The sequence below is a fragment of the Cyprinus carpio genome, chromosome A12 (assembly GCF_018340385.1).
Source record: "Cyprinus carpio isolate SPL01 chromosome A12, ASM1834038v1, whole genome shotgun sequence".
Taxonomy (NCBI): Eukaryota; Metazoa; Chordata; class Actinopteri; order Cypriniformes; family Cyprinidae; genus Cyprinus; species Cyprinus carpio.
In genome coordinates, this window is record NC_056583.1 from 19,635,244 (window position 1) to 19,655,754 (window position 20,511).

The 20,511-nt window shown below is 36.8% G+C and overlaps 1 protein-coding gene across 1 annotated transcript; it reads right to left on the reverse strand.

Moving 5' to 3' along the window:
* Nucleotides 1-98: 98 nt before the first annotated feature.
* On the reverse strand, nucleotides 99-20,405 carry LOC109048118 (cdc42 effector protein 4-like). The gene is made up of 2 exons (XM_042768020.1): nucleotides 20,112-20,405; nucleotides 99-2,573 (listed from the first exon to the last, which is right to left on the reverse strand). The coding sequence occupies exon 2, from the start codon at nucleotides 2,375-2,377 to the stop codon at nucleotides 1,385-1,387; it is 993 nt and encodes a 330-aa protein (XP_042623954.1). The 5' UTR covers nucleotides 2,378-2,573; nucleotides 20,112-20,405; the 3' UTR covers nucleotides 99-1,384.
* Between the last annotated feature and the right edge of the window lie 106 nt (nucleotides 20,406-20,511).

Sequence of the window (20,511 nt, forward strand, 5' to 3'; positions counted from 1 at the left end):
ACAAATGCATAGCCCCGCCTTCAAACTCTCACGATTGGTTGTTATGGAATTGCAATTTATGTAAAGATTCCAACTAGGAAAAGAAAAAAAAAAAATTATAGCTTCTTTTTTTTATTCAATTTTAGTGCTGATGATGGTGCAGAAATTACATACTTCACCTTTAAGGAAAAATAGTGAAAGCTTTACATAACTCTGTAACATAAAATTGGATGGTGGATCGAGTTTGCTCATTTTATACATGTTAAAGAATTTTAATAAAGTACAATTCTGTCTACATTTAACTAATGCAAAGGGTATGGCACTAACTCACAGAGTGGCTATACAAGTTACAGTCTCATCATGGGGTGTTGATCTCTCTTCAAACCTGAATACAGAAACACAAAGAACTATAAAAGTCATTCAGAGATGAAAACCCCCCAGAGCCACTTCTGCTGATGAGCACAGTTTGAAGTTCGAGGCACTACGTTAGACTCTGAATAAGAGAGCTACACTCTTCATCTCTGAGCCTATACAATGATAATCAAATAACACACTCCTCAGCTCTCTTGACATCAATCCTCATTCACACACACAAATTGACAATTGGTTCCACATGGACTGATTCTACTAGTATGTGATGGAACCTCTGCTTTCAGTTTCTGCATCCCATCAATCTGAAATCTCCATAATTGAGAATTTCATGAAACCTGACAGGAAATCCTCTTAAACATGCATGGACCACATGACAAAGTCCAGAGCTACTACATAAACAACTCCCGATGGGAAAAAGGTAACATATGCCAGAGATAAAGCGTTCAGTTGAACCTCCAAACACGTTTTTGGTATGGTATTCCAATCATCTCAACATTATGGTTTTGTATAAAAGGCAAAATTTAGGGTATAACAAAGATGGAATCAAAAGCTGTAAAACACACAGTAAGAAACTTAAGACTGTTGGCGTTAGCATTTTTCAGAGTTTAAAGGCATGAGCAAGAGTACTGCGTCGATCATGGGAAAATGTGAGGCTTGGATCCACACAGACCTCCTGTATCAGCATTCCAAGTGGTCAACACTGGAATTCATTAATGATACTCACGAGACCGTAATTACCATTTGAAATGGAATTCCCTCGCCTAGGCATATGCAAACACGCAAGCACATTCCTCTCACAGCTGTGGTGGCTCTGGTTAAAGTCACTAGTAACAGAGGGTTTATATACCTGATGTAGAAAATGTAGTGAAAAAGCCTTTAGCAAGGGCTAAAACATACGTTTTCCCTTTCATTCCCATTATAAAATCAGACCTCCAAGTCAGCGTATGAGCTTTACATCCACCAATTGACCAAACCCACCTCCGCCATTTCTTTTAGTCTTTGCAAAGACTGTTCTGGCACCTTACAGTTCACTTTACACCCTAATCTCGTCATCGTCATCATCATCCATGTAGGAGAAGTCCCTGTCGTTTTCAACTCGAGGTGAGCTGTACTTGATGTTGTTTGTGTTCCCCTCATACATCTGATTGTGGGACTTTTCATCCAGCATGGTGGACCCTGAACTGGAGAGGGAACAGCTGTCCAGGTATTGATGGTTCCTGGTTTGGAGCTCTGGAGTGTAAGGATTGGTGCCTGACCCTTGGCGTGGGGGCCGGATTGGAGGAAGAGGGTCCTCTTCTTCCACCTCATTGGGAGGGCTTTGGGGCGGCGAGCTGCGTCCCTCACTACTTTTCCCCTCTTCAAATCCCAGATCGTCATCGTCAATGCCCTTCTTGTCCATCACACACAGGATGTCACCCAGCATGGAGGGACCCAGATCAATGTGGAAGGACATGATGGACTCGGCGTGTTTCATGCCTCCGGTGTAAGGAACTGATGGACGCAAGTCAGTCAGCTCTCCAAAATTCCTCTCGTCCAGCTCCAAGTCTGATACAGTGGACGCCGTGGCTCCATTAAGTGGCTTTACGCCGTCTTCTGGAAGTTTCTTTAAAGGACTTGAAGACACACTCTTAGGAAAGTGGATTCCAGTACTTAGTCCGGTGTCATCGTCATTCAAATATGGCAGTGAGATTGCGTTTTTTACATAACTCGGCGAACCACCAGGGGGCGCCAGTTTGGATTTGTCAAGCTTGTCACGATTGGCAGACTGTGAGCGCTTGCTGCTTCGGAATGTACGAGAAAGGAGGCTCTGTTTAGGTGAGCTCTGCTGTACCTCCGGCTCTTTTGGTGGCTCCCCTGAGCGGCTGCTAAGAAAGGAGGTGTCCCCGAACGCGTCACCTCCTCGACCCACATGCATAGTGTGACGGAAGTCTCCCAGAGGTGCGCTGATCATCTCCGCAGTCAGGTCAGCACGAGAACGCCGTTTCGACTGGGAGGACGAGGACACAAGCTGCTTCAGAATAGGCATGATGACTTCTCAAATACTGTCCACAGAAAAATAAAATCACCAAAGTCTTTCTTTGCCAAGAGATGAGTCACTCTTTCCTATGACGTTGTAGATCCAGGACAGTGGTCAGGATGAAAATTCTTCCAAGAATCCAGGACACATGGCCATTTTTATCCTTAAAGCATAGTGGTCCAGCCTTCAACATCTGCAATTAGACCTATGATACAAGAGAAAAGACACAATAAATGTCATTTTATTACAAGGCTGACATTTTATTACTGAATCTGAGATTCTCTTTCAATTTTAGAACTTGAGTTGAACTGTCAGCTGATGGAATATGTTACAAGTAGAAATGGTTGGAATTATACATGATATTTGGAATTTTGAACTATGTGACATTACATTAAATTTATGTCCCATTTTATTTTAAAGGATTAATTATAAAGGAAAATTGGGGTGTGTGGGGGGGGGGGGGGGGCACTTGAAATATTATGTAACACCAGAAAGAAGAGGTGTAAGAGGTCGGAAAATAAATTCATATTCCATCTACGAGCCTTTTTATTGTTCTTGGAAGAAATGCTGTCATGAAAGGGTGACAAGTTGCACAAGCATTGATTTACGGAGCTCCTGTTACTGAAGGATTTACTTTAGCACCATCAAAACTTTGAAAACATCCAACTCTTTGCTATGAACTTGTGAACCTTCTGTTTACTCAACAGATAAAGCTGGAATTAAACCACACACATTGCACACCAAATTCTAGGCCCTTATTATTATTGACTTTTATTAATATGTTAGTATCAATACTGGCATAGGACATCAGCACTCTAAAAAAAGATCCTGGAAAAGCACACAAAAGACTCCTCTTTTCAACCTGTGAATACATACTATTATATTTGGATAGTAGCTGCAATTTAATTTAGTAAAAGAACATTTTTTTTTTTTTTTTATTTGAGTACAGCAAAACAAGAAGTGGCCTTGTTTAAAAAAATAAGACAAAGACTGTAAAAATGAAAACAAATAAAAGGTTGCAATGCAGATTTCGAGTAGTAATGTGGTCCAAGGCACAAATCAAAGTCACAAATCCCCTTTCTTTCCAAATCCACATTCACTTTGTGATTACATAACCATAAGCTCAGAGGATCCTGGGAGCTCAGAGGATCCTGGGAGCTCAGAGCTGTAAAGAGTTGCATTTCTTTTTAAATTCAACTCCATCCAGTGCAGAATTCTCTGTAGTATGTGCCAGGGTCTTATATCATGAGGAAATCTAGACCTTTACTCTTTGTTGTACTCCACTGCAGCTGCTTCCTTCCTGGCCTAGTGCTGACAATGTAGTTTTTCCTTTTCCACAGACAACTGGCTTGCATTTTTCACCCTTTTTAAACACTCCTCCCTTTTTTCTATGTAACTGGACTTTAAAGGTTCTAGTTCCACTTAACAATTTGGATCACGTTCTTACTGCTTTTATTGTCTTTAGGAGGCTGGTGTCAAATGATGAGAACATTTCAAAATGTCAACAGCTCTTGAAATCAACAACATAAAAACTCTTTTTCCCATAATTACTGGTTTGCATTTATTGCATTTAGTGTTTGAAAGCTACTTGATTCATTTGCACAGACACAATTAAACAAAAGTATTAAGAAAATGGCTATACATGGTTTTAGGTGGTTCTTGCATTCTTCCACTGATGGAACAGCATCATTTATAGAGGTTCCAAAAACTGTTTTTTTTATTTTTATAGGCTTTTTATGCATTTTTTTTTTATAGATAGGACAGTAGAGAGAGACGTCAGGAAAGCACTGGGAGGAGAGAGGGAGTGGGATTGGCAAAGGACCTCGAGACAGGAATCGAACTCGGGTCGCCGTGAGCACAGTTGCGCTGTATGTCGACACACTAAACATGAGGCTATTGGCGCTGACAATTTCAAATAAATAAAAATGTAATGTAATGACAAATGTAAATAAGTAAAATTAGCAAATAAAAAAATAAATACATGCAGAAATAAATAGATAATGTGAATATAAAGCAAAAAGGAATTAATTAAATAAATAAAATAAGCAAATAAAGAAAGAATACCATTATGTTTAGCTTTATAAAATATATTAAATTTACTTTTGTAATTATGTTGTAATTATTATTATTTCTTTTTTTTTTTTTTTTAAATGGGACTTATTTTATTTTGAACAAGAACCAGTTCTTGATTCCCAGCTCTATTTGAAACCACTTTTTCCTTTGCAGTTTTTTCTCCTTTCTCTTAAAGCTAATATTTTTTCATGTCTTGGAAGACTAATGATGTTTGTATCATCTTGTATCCTCATGTACTCTTAATCATTGAGTTCACTGAACTTTCTGATTCCCAGCTGGGCGCTGTGATTTATGGTTTAATAATCTGATTATCTGCTTCTTTACACAGGGGAGGCCTATTAGCTTTCACTGACCACCAACAGCAAACAAAAGACTTGAGACACCCCAATCCCTCAAACAAACCATGATCAAAGACACTGGGTTGTTCAACAAACATAATCCTAAAAAAGACATGTCTGATTTCTCTGAAACTACGATGGAAACATATCAACAATTTACTACTTGTTACAGTCTTGACAGTTGTCCACAATTCTCAGTGTTTTCAAACATGACTTCATAGCCACCCCTGACTTGTGTGCATGCTATCTGGATGAATGAGATCCAGGCAACAATATTCCAAAGACACGTCACCCCACCAAAACATTTGCATCTCTGACAACAAAAGCCCATTGAGCGACTGTAGCTGTGAGAGAACAGAAGAGGGTTTGATAAACAATAAGCTCTCCACTTGAGTCAAAGAACTGGGCGTCCCTGCGGAGGATTCAGCTCTGCCCACTGGCAGGTTGACCTCATTGTTGAATCACAGAATATCGCCCCATTCTGAGGTCTCTAGATAGATGTGTTGTGTGTGTTTGCATGCATGCACAGCAATGCATGACAGCCTATAGTTCCCAAATAGGCCCTAAAGGATTTTGATCAAATAAATCAACAGAATCAAGGAAAAGGGCATTTTAAACATCAGAACATAGAGATGGTAAAGTCCTTTAAAAAGACTTCAATAGATTCAAATGATAAAATGATACACTATTTTATATATTTTAACATTATAGCTCTTCCAATGTTTGCTTATAAAATAAAATCCCATTTGAGGTATGACTATATGCTATTTATTGCATGTTGTAGAACAAAATGTGAAAATCCAATAATAACCTCAGACCTAATTTTACTCATAAATTGAAAACCGCTAGAAATCTTCCCAAGTGAACCCATGCAGAATTAGCCTTCTGGATTGGCCTGAAAATTTATGTCATAAATCACAAGTGAACAGCTCTATTGCTCCAATGGTAGGAAAATCCCCAGTTATGGACTGTATATAGGAGGCATGATTAATTGCAATACATTCAACTGGTTAGCTATAAACATGTTATAGAATTATGCAATTAATTCAGTTTGTTCTACTAAATTCAAGCAGTTGTGATCCATAAAAAAAAAAAAAAAAAACTAAATTTAAAATTAAATTAGTAAACCATACCTTTCAAAACAAATATAAACCCAAATCTAAAAATATATAGTCTACCTTGACTTAAAAAAAAAATCTAATCAAATACAACAAAAAAAAAAAAAAAAATGAATCCATAATCTCCATAATATTTGACGCAATGGAAATTGGAAGCTAAATGACAAAATAAATAAATTAATTAAAATAGGAGTAATTAAAACAATAGTTTTGATTAATAAAAATAAATAGAATTGTAATATTATTATAATATTATTTATCATTTTTATTATTTTATACATATTCACCTTGTGTTGTCAAATGTCATGAATTGAATAACCAATCTTCACAAAAATACAGAGAGTCTTTGGTTCTGTTCATGCCTGTTTCCAGCAATCACATCACATCTAAACGCTTCATTAACAGCTCCACTCGGGGGATTTCAGAGCATGCCATTTGTGTTCAGCATCATTACACATCAGTACAAAAATCCTAACAGCTTCTGAAAGACAGCACTCCAGCTAAAGATCTCTCTCCCCCTCTGGCCATGTGTGTACATATCGGCGCTCACTGGAGACCTACAAATCCATGGCTGCTCAGACCCTCGTGATCATACTCAGTGAGGGTCTAAGCACACATCTGCAGGGCCTCGTTTCACAGGCTCCAAACCGGGATAACCAGGAGTCTCGTCAACATTCCGAAGTATGAAGCACTCAATACTCTCACAAGAAAAAATATATTAGTCTGTCTCATCTGGCAGGAGGCCCTTATGGCAATAATGGTAGAAAAACAAGGGTTGGATTGTGGGTTAAAAATTGAGAAATATTTTGGGGTTTGAATATGAATGTGGCCATCAAACCCACAGCTGGATTTATTTAATGCACTTTTATGCACAAAGAGAGATTAGGACCAAGGAAAATAAAGCAATCATGGTATAAATGATTCACATCTTTACCACAAGAATCATTCATCTCATGCTTTTAACTCATGATGTCACAATCTATTGCGTAATGTGTAATCTCATGCAAACCACAAAGGAGGAAGTCATCAGATGAGACGCTCCACTGAATAAACCGCCAGCTGTCACTTAATGTTACTGTACTTTTATTCATAGATCTGTTTTAATCTTTTAAGAGTGATCATTACTTATTAAATAGGATGCTACTGTGCTCTGGAAAACATCTTAATTATTCTTCCATCACAACAACAGCTCTCTGTTATCACAGTACAAAACTCTGGAACCCATTACCATTCTTTATTTAAGCAAAAATGAATGACTATGACATTATACATTATATAAGAATATAGGCACGCTTTAAACATGACTAAATGACTGTAACCTTGTCAGTGATGTCTCCATTCACATTACAGCATGACCTTAAGTTAATTGTTTTAATCACAGTTTTAATTGTTTACTATTATTTATAAAAAAATTACATATTAGCCTAAATTTTACATGTGCTTTAGGCATGTGGCCAATAAAGTAAAAAGTATGCAAAAGAGTAATAAAATAAGCAATCAAACAAATAAAATAAAACTAAGTAAATAAATGTCAATAAATAAAATACTTAATGCAAGAGAACAAAAAAAAAAATTGAGCATGCAAATAAATAAATAATTTGAGCGTAAATTAACAAAGCAATAAAGAAAGAAAAAAAAAAAGAATGTACCATTTGGTTTTTCAAATAAGAAAAATCTCAATGTTGTGCGTGCATTCGTTCATTCATTCATTCATTCATTCATTCATTCATTCACTCATTCATTATATAGCTTGTACAGTGAATGGGAGTTACTACTTGAACGAGATGCTCTAAAATTATATTTGTACCAAAAGCAATTTGTCTTTGTAACATGCAGAACCGGCCTGTGATTCTTTGAGATCTAGGACAGCAGGATTGAGGCACAGACACCATTTGATTAATGTCTGGACAACACATTAGATAATCTCTTTAAGGCTTAACATCCCTTTAAGAGTATCGGCTCTTGAGAGATGTTGCTGGTGTCAACTGTAAAACACACAGGATTCCTGTCTGTCTGGCACAATGTCTCTCATGTTAAATTCTTAACAGCAGTCAAACCAGCCATAAACAATCAATACAGCTGATTTGGCTGCTATTAAGCATTTTGAATATTATACTGTAAACTTAAGTGAGGGTAGACGTACTATAGAAAGTACATCACTGCACTGAGACTCATCTTCATGATCCAATGCAAGAGATCCACACCATGGTGTGATACACATTCATTCTAAATGTTGCTGCTATCTGCCAGAAAATAATTAAAATGTGATTTTATTTTATTTTTTCTGTAGCAGATGTAAAATATCAAAATGTTTTTTTTTTTTTTTTTTTTTAATTCCATGCCGCTTGGTGGTTGGTAGGGTCCTATTGCAATAAACACGGTCCTTTTCACATGTCCAAATATTTGTTAGTGTATACAAACATCTTCTTTACACCTCAAACATGCATGTGAATGCATTGCATCAACTCTAGATTCCCATGTCTGTGTTTTTCTACTTTCTACAAAACAGCTGAACATATCAAGATAAAAGCAAAATATGGGGAAAAAAAAAAATTTGGGAGATGTCCTAAAAGGGAAAAAAATACGGACCATAAAGAAAACAGACCACTGTATTCCATTATATCATAACGGAGCAGTGTTCAAAAAACAAGGTAGTACTATGTGTTCTTTGTGTGTGTGTGTGTGTGTGTGTGTGTGTGTGTGTGTGTGTGTGTGTGTGTGTGTGTGTGTGCAATTGTTCAATGAAGCCATACATTTTTTTCATCTATTAAACTCCTGGGGCTTTAACATGCCTTGTATTTAAAAATTTAAAAGGAAAATTTCATTAAAATGGCATTTTATTAAATAACTAAATATCACACTTCCTGTAGAAAATATACTGTAGTTCCTGATTTAAGGTTAAATGTAGGCCTCTATGACTGCAGCAAAGTGGTACTCAAACAACATTCACAGGAAAATGTCATTGAAACCAGAAACTGGTTGAAAGTATAAAAGAGCCATACAGTTTTTAGATGTTATTATTGACTACAATTACAACCTGTTTTTCCTGTTAACCCCTTAACAAGCCTGAGGCCTCATATAGACACAGATGTAAGGTGTAAACAAACAGATAGAAATATAGTGAAGACATGAAGACACCCATCAAATCAACCAATAGAATTTCCTTTCACACCCATAAAAATTCTAGAAAAACATGATAAATATAAATGTGTATATCCGTTTGCTCCAACAAGAGAGACACTGTGTTGATACACAGTCAGCAAGCAAGTGAAATAAGACCCTAACGCTTCTAGCTATGTGGTAATGTATGAAAAGCAAACATTTTGAACACTGTTCTGGTTGCTCTGTGCCACAATGAAGGTCAACTGGAGCTTTTTAGGATAAAAAAAAGATACACAAAGCAGCATAAAACTGTCTTATATTCAAAGTCTTCAAAAAATTGAATGGTTTGTTTACAAATCAGAGAAGAAAAGGGTGGATGTCTGGATCTTTACACAAAGCTATTATTACATATCAATGTGTCACCTACATCTGATGAACTACTTTCATGGTGCTTTTTTAAAATCATTTTCAAGTTTGAAAGCACCAGTTCTCGTCCACTTACATAATACTGAAACGAATGACCAGGATGATGACCAGGATATTAAAAAGTCACCTTCTGTGTTCAAAAGGAAGAAAGAAAGGTTTGAAGTGACATGAGAATGAATAAATGAGGACTGTATTTTAATTTTTTGATTAAACTACTACAGTACCATTAACAGATTATAACTCCGACAAGCTGAAGGACAAAGTAACAAACAAACCAACTCTGAGTTCAACCACAGTGCAGAGTAATACTATCAGCCTCCCAGTCTAGTTTCTGAAAGTTTTCTCTTGGCTTGGCCTAGGCAGGATATTATGCATTAGCTTATTCGGCATTCAGCAGCCAGCGGGGTAAACAGATATACTGTGTGTGTGTGTGTGTGTGTGTTTGTGCTTTGAGTTTCTCTGCCAAACATGCTAAAACTAACCACAAGGATTACACACTAGAAGGCAGAAAACACTAAAAAACGTGTTTAAACCAGCGAGGCCTCATATGCCACACACAAACACACCTTAAATTCTTTTAACCATTCAGTCTGACTTAACATTTAACAATATACCTCTATAAGCTTTATGTTTTCCTCAAAACAACTATTACGGCTCACATTTTACTTTGTCAGTCACTTTTCTGCAAGGTGAACGTTGCAGCTCTGTAATCACGGACAGAACGTGCCCTACTAATTAAGTAGATGACTAACTTTCTACATCCTTTCCACTCCACATTCCTGCTGTTTTCTTTTGCCAAAGGCCCATGGATTCAGATCCAGCCAACATACCTCTCACAGCTGTGCAATTCTGCATATACAAACAGAAAACGTCAAACCCAGGCTTAGAAGAGAGCAAATAAGAACTGATTTTAAAAATGCAAACATCATAATCTGGTTTGAACAACTAAGTCTGCTTGGAATTTAGGCCCCATAACCCTTTCCAAACGGCACAGACGAGAATGAGAATGAGAGACCCTGCAGTGCTGTATCTTCCTTGGGTGTTGCCGGCAGTCTTGGGGCCCGTGTGTCTGGGACACAAGCGTGAGAGTGTTGAAGAAAAGCAGACACACATCGGGTGGTGCCATCTTGGCAGAGGCGATACGTGACGGTGCGCCAGCAGGCTGGCCACAGTCCTCGTAGGGCATTTCCATCCAACATCTCATTAGACAGAGAGAAAATGAGGCCAATGTTACATGTCTCTGAACAGTTTTGATGGAGAGAGTGGGTAAGTCCTTATTCTAACAATCTGTGCAGTAATTATGTCACATGACCACTTTAGAAAAAGGGCCCACTTTAGAAAAAAATACTCTTATTAATACTCAGAATGAATTTTAAGTAAAAAAAAAAATAAATAAAAAAAAAAATAAACACACATATACAAATATATATAAACACACATATACATATATATATAAACACATATACATATATAAAAACACACACATATGTGTGTGTGTGTGTGTGTGTGTGTATATATATATATATATATATATATATTATATATATATATATATATATATACACACACACACACACACACACACACACACAGTTTGTTTTTTATTTTTACTAAATATTGTAATTTAGTAATATGTAAAAAGTGGCACAGCTTACCCCACTCTCCCCATCTGTGGCCCATTGTATTCCTCCACCCTGCTCAGTTCTCCACACAGCTACAATTTATGAAGCACTTTGCTCAAATCAACAGATAGGCCTAAAGAGGAAATTTCTCATCTGACCTTCTCAAACAGCTTCAAATTGTGAAATGCAGACTTTGGACAACTTCTGGTCATTCATCTTTTCTGTCTGGGTTCAAAAGTTGAACCAGTTTAGACGAGATGAAATACTGCTGAAATCTAAAAAAAGATTTTCACCAATCCTGCTGTTTCTGTAGGTCTCTCTACATGATGTGTGTGCCAATAAACATGTCTACAGCATGATTCATTGATGAAGGAGGCTCAGGTTGTTTGTGTTATACATTACAGACATTATAAAGCACGTCTTTCAAAACTATTTTCTTCACAGGTACACAAGACAACACCAGTCGAGCAGCATTTTTCAAGACAGCACCATGAAAAGAAAGGTTTATAATTTACAACTTTCTGTTTCATCATCATATGCAACAAAACAATACAAGAGGACCTTGAGAAACCCAAACGCGCACCATTTAATTATTAATGACTCACACTGTTCACATCCTAAACTGAGAAATTTCTAAGACTGGTCTCAAAGACAAAACCAGATTATACATCTACAGAGAAACCACCGAATACTCCTGAATAGTTTTCAGTTGAAACAATTCAGTCTGAATGGCCTAAAAATACAATCTCAAAGCCCACAACAAGACTTCCCATAATCATTTGCACCTGAAACACACATAAACTTACTGGGAACATCACACATATACAACTTCACTGCTGTGTGAGTTTTACACAAACACAAGAAGCAATTGTTTTCATTAATAGCCTACATAATTCAGCATATCTCTGAAGTCACGCTGAACTTAAATGAAAGCTGGTGTTTAGTTTAATATTTTTATTAGAGTCTTAAATAGTTAGATTATGTAGTTAGTCCTATGTGCATTTACTTCATGTCAAAATTACCATGTTAACAGGTCTTAACACCAAACGAATCCATGTGCAGCTTAGTTGCTCGGTTGACAGAAAAGTATTTAATCTCCACATTTATTTATTTCTATATTCTTTACCAAAACAAAACCCTAAAAAAAAAAAAAAAGACCACTAAATCGCCATCACCTGCTTTTAAATGGAGCGGCATTTAATAGACAGAGCCGTAGTTCACTGACAAGCTACGCAATATCGTGTTCATTATTGCAGATGAATCGTCTTCGATAATGATCGCGATATTGCGTAGCTTGTCAGTGATCTACAGCTCTGTTTTACCCAGATTTACTGACTAGATGTGCATGATCATATTGTTAGATATATCGCCCAGTCCTAATAACCACCTTAAACATTTAAAACAAGAAATTGGAGCTTTTTATTAAATTCTTTCTACCTTATAATTAAAAGCCTGAAAAAGACTTCAAGTTTTACTAGTCAGAAACTCATAATTACAGTAATTTTGACTTGACGTTGTCTACAAAGCATTAGACAATCCCAACTGTTCTGCAATGACGAAATACCAATTAACTATTGTTAACATACAGCTGTCAGTACAGTTCAGCTTTAGCAAGTCTCTCTTTACACCCTTAAACCAGATGTTCCTGCTCACAAAAGAAGAGAATCCGAAAATCTGAGAGTTCAGTGATGTAGAACTATTTCTCAAAGCAGGATCAAATGCTCAGTCACCATCACAAACATTTACCTTGGTTGCCAAGAAAACAATGACGATGACAATGGTGGTTAATACATAACTCAACACTACTGTATTTTGGTGTTTAGCATGATAGTACAGGCAGTGCCTTTGGTAAATGTAGTTTCAATAGCATCACCATGGCATTATTTTCCAGACTAGCAATTGTGTTAAATGCTGCCTAAATCACTTAATCTGAAATCAACAACACTAAAAGACCATGACTGATTCCTGTCGTTTAAAAAAAATTGGAAGCATGTCTGTGCAAATCAATATAACACTCTACCTTCAACACACACGCTGACCTACAGTCAGAGTTTACTGAAGCATATAAAAGTGATCCTCCACAGGACAAGGCCTCTGAAAACGCCCATCTGTCTGCCCTCAGAGACACTGAATCTGTGGAAGTAAAGTCACAGCAATCACAATAGACTTAAATAAACAGGCCACAGAAATAGAGCTTAACGAAGAAACAATCATCTGAAGTATGAGCCAATCCCACTTCACAAACAAAAAGAGCAGAAATGCATCTAATATGGCCATAGCTACAAAATAAACCTCAAAAGATATTCTCTTTGAAATTGTGATAGTTTGCTCATTTTGTGAAAGCCTGCCTACATCACAAACTAATAATAATAATAATAATAATAAAACAAAACAAAGGGTTTTCAATTGGACAGGTTCCTTATAATTCTGTATGAACAAGCAGGTTGAAAAATAAATAATACATACACATAATAAAATACAACAAATAAAATAACAGAAGCCACCACTTCATTTCTATGGCAAGTTTGACTAGAAGGTGGGCGGAGCTTAGTCAAAAGGTCAATTGTTGGTCTATTTTGAAAGAAACACAACTGCTAAATTGCTAGTAATCTATGGAAATATAAACATTCTAGAGACCACACATGATTTTTCCACATATGCATGGGTAATGTGTCCATGAATTCGGGCCACATTTGTGGGTTACTTTGAGCATAATGACACTTAGTGACAGATGGCATATGTTATGGATCTAGAAGGATATTGGATTACTCAAGTGAAGCCAAGAGCATCTGAAATGGGAATGGACACTAACTGAGAAAATAATTCCTCCTTTTCACCAGCCACATGCTTGAGGGAGACCACCTGTTACTCTATTCAAGAGAAAGAAGGAAACTGATTAAAAGTGAGTGATGGAGAGAGATATGAGCAATGGAGAGAGAGAAAGCATAAGAGAATGTAAAGCATAAAAGAAGAGACTGGTTTTTCCTTTCTCACTCTGTGAAAAAAATTACCACAAGCAAGTGTCCACACAAAATAGCATTGGAAATTATGGCGATTACCATTATTGGCTCTGGCGTTATCTAGTTCAGGATAAACACAAGCATCATTATTGACCAACACTGATAAACTATCAGGAAATATTGGAGGTCAATAAAGGTGATGAACACACTAATGGTAGCTTTACCAGCTTAGATGCAATACAAAAGAGCAAAGGGCTAAATCCCACAGAAAATGGCTACTAAATTACAAGGCAATCTGAGTGAAATGTGGCCCAACTAGTTATTAGAAATAATGTGCTTAGAGGTTTGCACTTAAAGAGAAATAAGAAAAGTTGAGAGCCACTTTGACAGGGAGTGATGCCGATACTGTCACTCCAAAAATGTTCAGCTCAACCTTTAGAGAAATTACCTGGCTTCAGCTCAAACGAGTATCTTTTAGCTGGTACATGATTAAACCAGTTTTACACCTTTCAACGCTATAAAAACAAACCAAAACAAACAAACAGAAAAAACAAACCCTGATGATTTTGTCATCTCAAAAATGAGGGAGGCTGAAATAAGGTAAACAATGAATCTCAGTCTGAAACTTGACAGTCCTCATCTTTAAACCAAAGGTTACTTAAGCACATGCTTAAGCACAAGCACAACACTTCAGGCTGGAGTATGTGAAGAAACAAGTTCGTTATCAAAATGATTAGTCCACCAATATTTTTTTCTATAATATCAATGGTTAGTTAACGTTACTGCTAATGCCTATTGTTAAAGTTACCAAAGTCTCACGTCAAGGCTTTTGACTACCAGGATAAAGTCTGGTCCACTCTACAACTTATTCTGTCCAAGAAATGGAAAAGACCGTAATTTAAAATGATCAACCACAGTTCTTTTTGGTTTTATGAGCCATTTAGATGCAGGTTTATCTGAAACAGTTGGTGAAGTGAACAAAATGGAAGAAAATTACAAGCAAATCAGATTGCAGCTGTCAGTTAATGAGCTGTGGGTGGTCATGACCTTGCCAACTTTTAACCATTGGTCGAGATTTTATTCAAAACGTTGAGTTTGAAAGTGAATCATTTTCCAGGAATGCATATATATATATATAGCTTCCTTAGTTGTGAAAACAGCACAGATTGATATCACTTCAGTTAATAAAGACTGCAAGCTACACTATAGTTAACTAAACAGAAAGTTAAACAAGGTCGTATGACAGAGTTCTTAGTTCCTACGGACGAGACGCTACAGGGTTTTGGTCTTCTTGGAATCAGGAGAATTGGCTCATTGCCTGGTGTCAGTGGGGTCAGCCTGTAGGACTGCAGGAGGTTCGGTTTCAGAGGAATACGCTTCTGTGCCTCTAGTATGTCAGATTCCTGAGGCCTCAGCTGGGCTTGATGCAAAGAACTTGGGTCGTCTTATTCAAGTTCATGAGGAGAGAAGACAGTGCAAAAATACTGACTCTTGGCAAGAGCTGTGGTTAAAATAGTTTATCTTTCCCTTGAGTTCTGATATGAATGCAATACAGTTCTCCCAAGTTTTCTAAATAAATGCTAACAATATCTCACAGCTATTTCCTGCCATTGTATAATAAATAGCCTGCTGTGCTGCTCAAAAGCGAATTTTGCATCACAATAATATTAAACCTAATATAAAAACTTAGCCTAATCATAATTAAAGAAATGTAAAATTTATTTATAAAAATACTATAATAATACTTTTATTCAGTAAGAACACATTATATTGATCAAACGCGATATTTAAGACATTTATAATGTAACAAATAATTTATTTTGAACTCTATAATAATGTTCTTTTGAACTTTCTATTCATTCATGATCATGGTTCATGTTACACTGAAGACTGGAATAATAGCTGCTGAAAATCCAGTTTAGCATCCCAGGAATAAATTATATTTTAAAATATATTAAAATAAAAAAATAATTTTAAATAGAGGTAGTTTTTTTTACAATATTACCGTGTTTTTTTTTTTTTTTTTTTTACTGTATTTTAATCAAATAAACGCAGCCTTGGTGAGCATAAGAGACATTTTATAAAATATCACAGACCACAAACATTTGAACGATAGTTCAACGATGGTTTGACAGGATAACCAGTAGGGCTGTGCAAAAAATCGAATACAATTTCCATGCGCATCTCTTCAGTAAATGCACCCCTGTGATTAGTAGTATATCTCCAGCATGTGCGTTCAGATCAGGGTTGCCAGGTTTTCACAACAAATCCTGCCCAGTTGCTTCTCAAACTAGTCCAAAACTAGCCCAATCGCGTTTCCAGGAGGTTCCCCGATAAAAATTGCATCCCAGGGTTAAAATATACATTTTTTGGCAGGGTTGCCTTGGTTATATTCACATTTTAGGGGCTAAATATCACGTTATTGGTATTGGGGTCGCTTCAACCCATTAAACATGAGAAACAACCACAGACTTGGCAACACTGGTTGGCATTTACTACAAAGAGCAGTAATTCACTGACAATCTACACAAAATCGATTTTAAAATCGCAGGCGATTCTTTGTCGATTTTGAAAGTGATTTTATGTGGCTTGTCGGTGGACTACGGCTCTGTGTAGTAAATGCCGCTCCACCTGAACCAGTGTTGCCAAGTCTGCGGTTGTTTTTCATGTTCACGGGTTGAAGCGACCCCAATACCAATAACGTGGTATTTAGCCCCTAAAATGAGAATTTTACCAAGGCAAGTTAGGCAACCCTGCCAAGAAACGTATATTTTAACCCCGGGATGCAATTTTTATCGGGGAACCTCCTGGAAACGCGATTGGGCTAGTTTTGGACTAGTTTTGAGAAGCAACTGGGCAGGATTTGTTGTGAAAACCTGGCAACCCTGATCTTAACGCACGTGCTGGAGATATACTACTAATTACAGGAGCGTCTTTACTGAAGAGATGCGCGTGAAAATCGTATTCGATTTTTTGCACAGCCCTAATAACCAGTATTATAAAATATTGGTATTGAATTTAATTCTTACAGCCTATAGCTTTGACCTAAGGTGTTTTAACTTCAGTGAAAAAGTAATGGCAAACATCTATGACTCAGACTGGATGGGGATGGGTGGGTGTTGAAGTTCAGTTATCTAGAAAGGCCAGGAACACCCATGATTAACTAACCACCATAACGAAAAACATACACACGAACCTGTGGGCTAAATTTAGAAAGATTAAGCTTTCAAAGCCCCCCTGGTTGAATGCAGACATCCGACCTCCCGTGTAGAGTGTGTCGACAGCTGGGCTGATTACATCACGGGGGGCAAGAGGCTGTCTGAGAGCACAACTGACTCATGTTGCTGAGTCACAAGAGGGTCACAGTGATGTTCGTACACTAAGAATCATTCATACTATCGATGTGAGTCTCTAACACACACACACACACACACACAGCTCAGTGCTGCAAATAAATCGCATCAACAGTGGACGGGAAGGCAGCCAGCTGAAAATCCATACACACTTACTCACTAAAGCTGTACACACACAAGCATCGAGCAAGATGCTGCTGATGCATTTCAAGTCAACATGAAATCAAAAAAATGTATACTTATACAAACTATTTTTTATTTTTTTATCTGATTAGCACAATGTAATAGGCTGCTCCACTCTGAAACTTTTTTTTGATCATTTTGAAGCTTAACAGCTATAGTCCTTGTTCGAAGGAAAAAAAATAACAGCATACAGGTATGGTGATATGGCTTAGTGCAGTTATCAAATCTCTGCAATTTAATTTATTAAATGCATCTGCTTTGTGTTTCAGAGTGAATCACGCCACTGTGTTTCTTCATAAGATGATCCAGTGTCTAAGAAATTAAGTATTGTAATGTTTTAGCTGTATTGTAAGATAAAACAGTATTATTTGCAACTATTTATTCTGAAATATTACAATAGAAATACTCCTTAATCGTATAATAAAAAGTACCACTACTACAACTACTATAATTATTTTATAGCCATACTGAAATATAGGCCTAATTTACAGTCAAATTATGCCCTACAAACAGACATAGCAAACCTGCAGCTTTTTAAATAGTATTTTAAAACACAATTGCAATTTTTATCAGAAAAAAAAAATTAAAATTACAATTAGACTTTTTCCCCAAATCGTGCAGTACTATGTAATCACATATTGGAATAACATCAGATGACTAATAATTTTAAGTTTTTCATTTTGGGGTAAAGGCACTGTCACTCTTTAACACAGTATCTGTTTAAAGTGCTGAAAAATGAATGAAACCCCATTTTAAAAGTGACAGAAAAGAGGGAGTGGGGCTGCAAAGTGAGGGGGGCAGAGAATTAGGAGGAATGAGAAAATGAGGGGAAAAAAGAGTGGAAAAAGAACACACTGCATTTATCCATCCATCTAGCAGCTTGGCTTTAAAACACACACACACACACACACTATGACCTTGGCCTACATCTCCCATGCTACAGTTTAGACCAGAAAAGTCTCTCTGCCTGCCTACTCTGCTAACTGAAATATTAAAATGAGTTTGACTCCAGGTATACAGCAAATCACTTTGTCTCTCCGGGCAGATACTGACCTTAGAGTTCTGGCTGCAGGATTTCTCAGAGACACTAATGCGCCTTTTCACAAATATTGATACCAAGAATGACAAAAATGTCAAAGGTTAAGGGTCAATGCTCTGGACCACACAGCACTCAATTTATCAATTTAATTAAATCACTTAAGTTTTGGTGTTACTTATTTGCTCAGATGCATTGAGCAACTCAATTGAAACTCATTTTCTTCTTTAACAGATTGCATTCATACTTATTATTAAAAAAAAAAAAAAAAAAAAAAAAAAAAAAATCAACCCAGGATACCCAAAAGTAGATTGTGCTGTTGAGACAACCCATTAGGGTCAATCAGTTTCACTCTGATAACCTTTAACAATATCAAAGTGCTTGCCAGTTATGTGCAAACAACAGTTTGGGCCGTTAGTGTAACAAACTGTGAAAATGCAACCTTCTGACCGATATGTATTATGCAAGAGATGTGACCAATAGGTTCAGGACAATGTATGGGAAATCCATCTGGAAATTCACAAGAGGTTCTTGGAATACTTCACTGGATTCCTGTTTCATTGCAACGTGGACTTTTCAATCATCCAAGCAGTTACATAACACTTCATTCTGTTTAAAGTGCAACAATTCTACCACTTTTTCTTCAATTGAAGCAAGTAGCAAGTTAACGGTCTAACATCAGATCCAAGCTCCAACCTGGCATTTAACACCACTATACGAATGACTTTTCCTTTTAGTTTGCAATCCCAACACTCTGCATGTCAAAGACCCGCATTAGCAATCACTTGTTAACTGCTAACTCATTTTCACACTTGTGTGTATTGGTAGCATACAAAACCTTCAATCTGAAAGGTAAAATGCAGATAAGTTTGGTGAAATAATTTTGGCTGTAAAACAGAAGAGCTCTAATTAACTGATTTAATAGGAACAATTAAAAAAAAAAGCCAAAGGTCAGTGTACCACAAATAGCTGATAAAAAGCCACAAGAAAAACAAATACATATGGCACACATTTCAAATATCAAATTCTATAAAATAAGCCCAATAATAATTAAATACATTATTCCAAAAAGTTATTAATAAAAATTATTACAATAATTTATTACCACTTAATATATTTTAATATTTTTATTTTCTTCTAGAAATACACTTCTAACAATGTATATATGCAGTTAATTATTTAATGCAGAAATTGTAGGTTAAAATAAGCCTAAAATAGAGAAACACTATGGTCATAGACACACCACAAAGCAAACACAGTAGAGGAATGCCTGAGCACTGACGCATTAAAATTGTAAAACTCTCTTTAGGACCACCTGGAGTTGTGAAGCCAATTTGAAATTCAAATGAATGAGATACCTGTCTTACTGGCAATTTATTTCAACTGCAGGATAGGAGAAAGCTCTGTATGAAAACTCTTATCATTGTAAGACACTTGAAGAGCAAATGCTTCATTGTATCTCTAAGTTCTGGTGGGACCTTCTGGAATATGTCGCACAAAGAAATTAATTTGTGTAAAGAGTAAAGTCTTACCACTGTTTGCTCCGTTGTATTGGATCCCAGGAGCCTCAATGCCAAGGTGAGCCTCTCATCCAACAACAATAGACCAAGTTCAATGGAATCACACTCCAAACAAAAGAGAAGTGAATAATAACAAAACACAGACTCAGCCTGACAAATGTTTCCAATATCCTATAAACTTTAACAGCTTTATGTTGCAATCACACGTTTATAGATAATCAAAAGTAGTTGAATTGGACAAAAAACGCGGAATCCTGACGTGCGCGTCTTCACGTACTGCCTGCTCAAAGCGCGATGGCGCACTAATGAAGCAAGAGCGTCCAGACTGTCCTCTGACTGTGTGTGGCGACGCCCCGCCCACAACCCCGCCCCCGCGGGCTGCCTCAGGGACAGCGCCCCGCCTCCTTGTATC

Bases quoted from the DNA above. Each gene is read 5' to 3' on its own strand.
- LOC109048118 (XM_042768020.1), bottom strand. From the start codon at position 2,377: ATGCCTATTCTGAAGCAGCTTGTGTCCTCGTCCTCCCAGTCGAAACGG.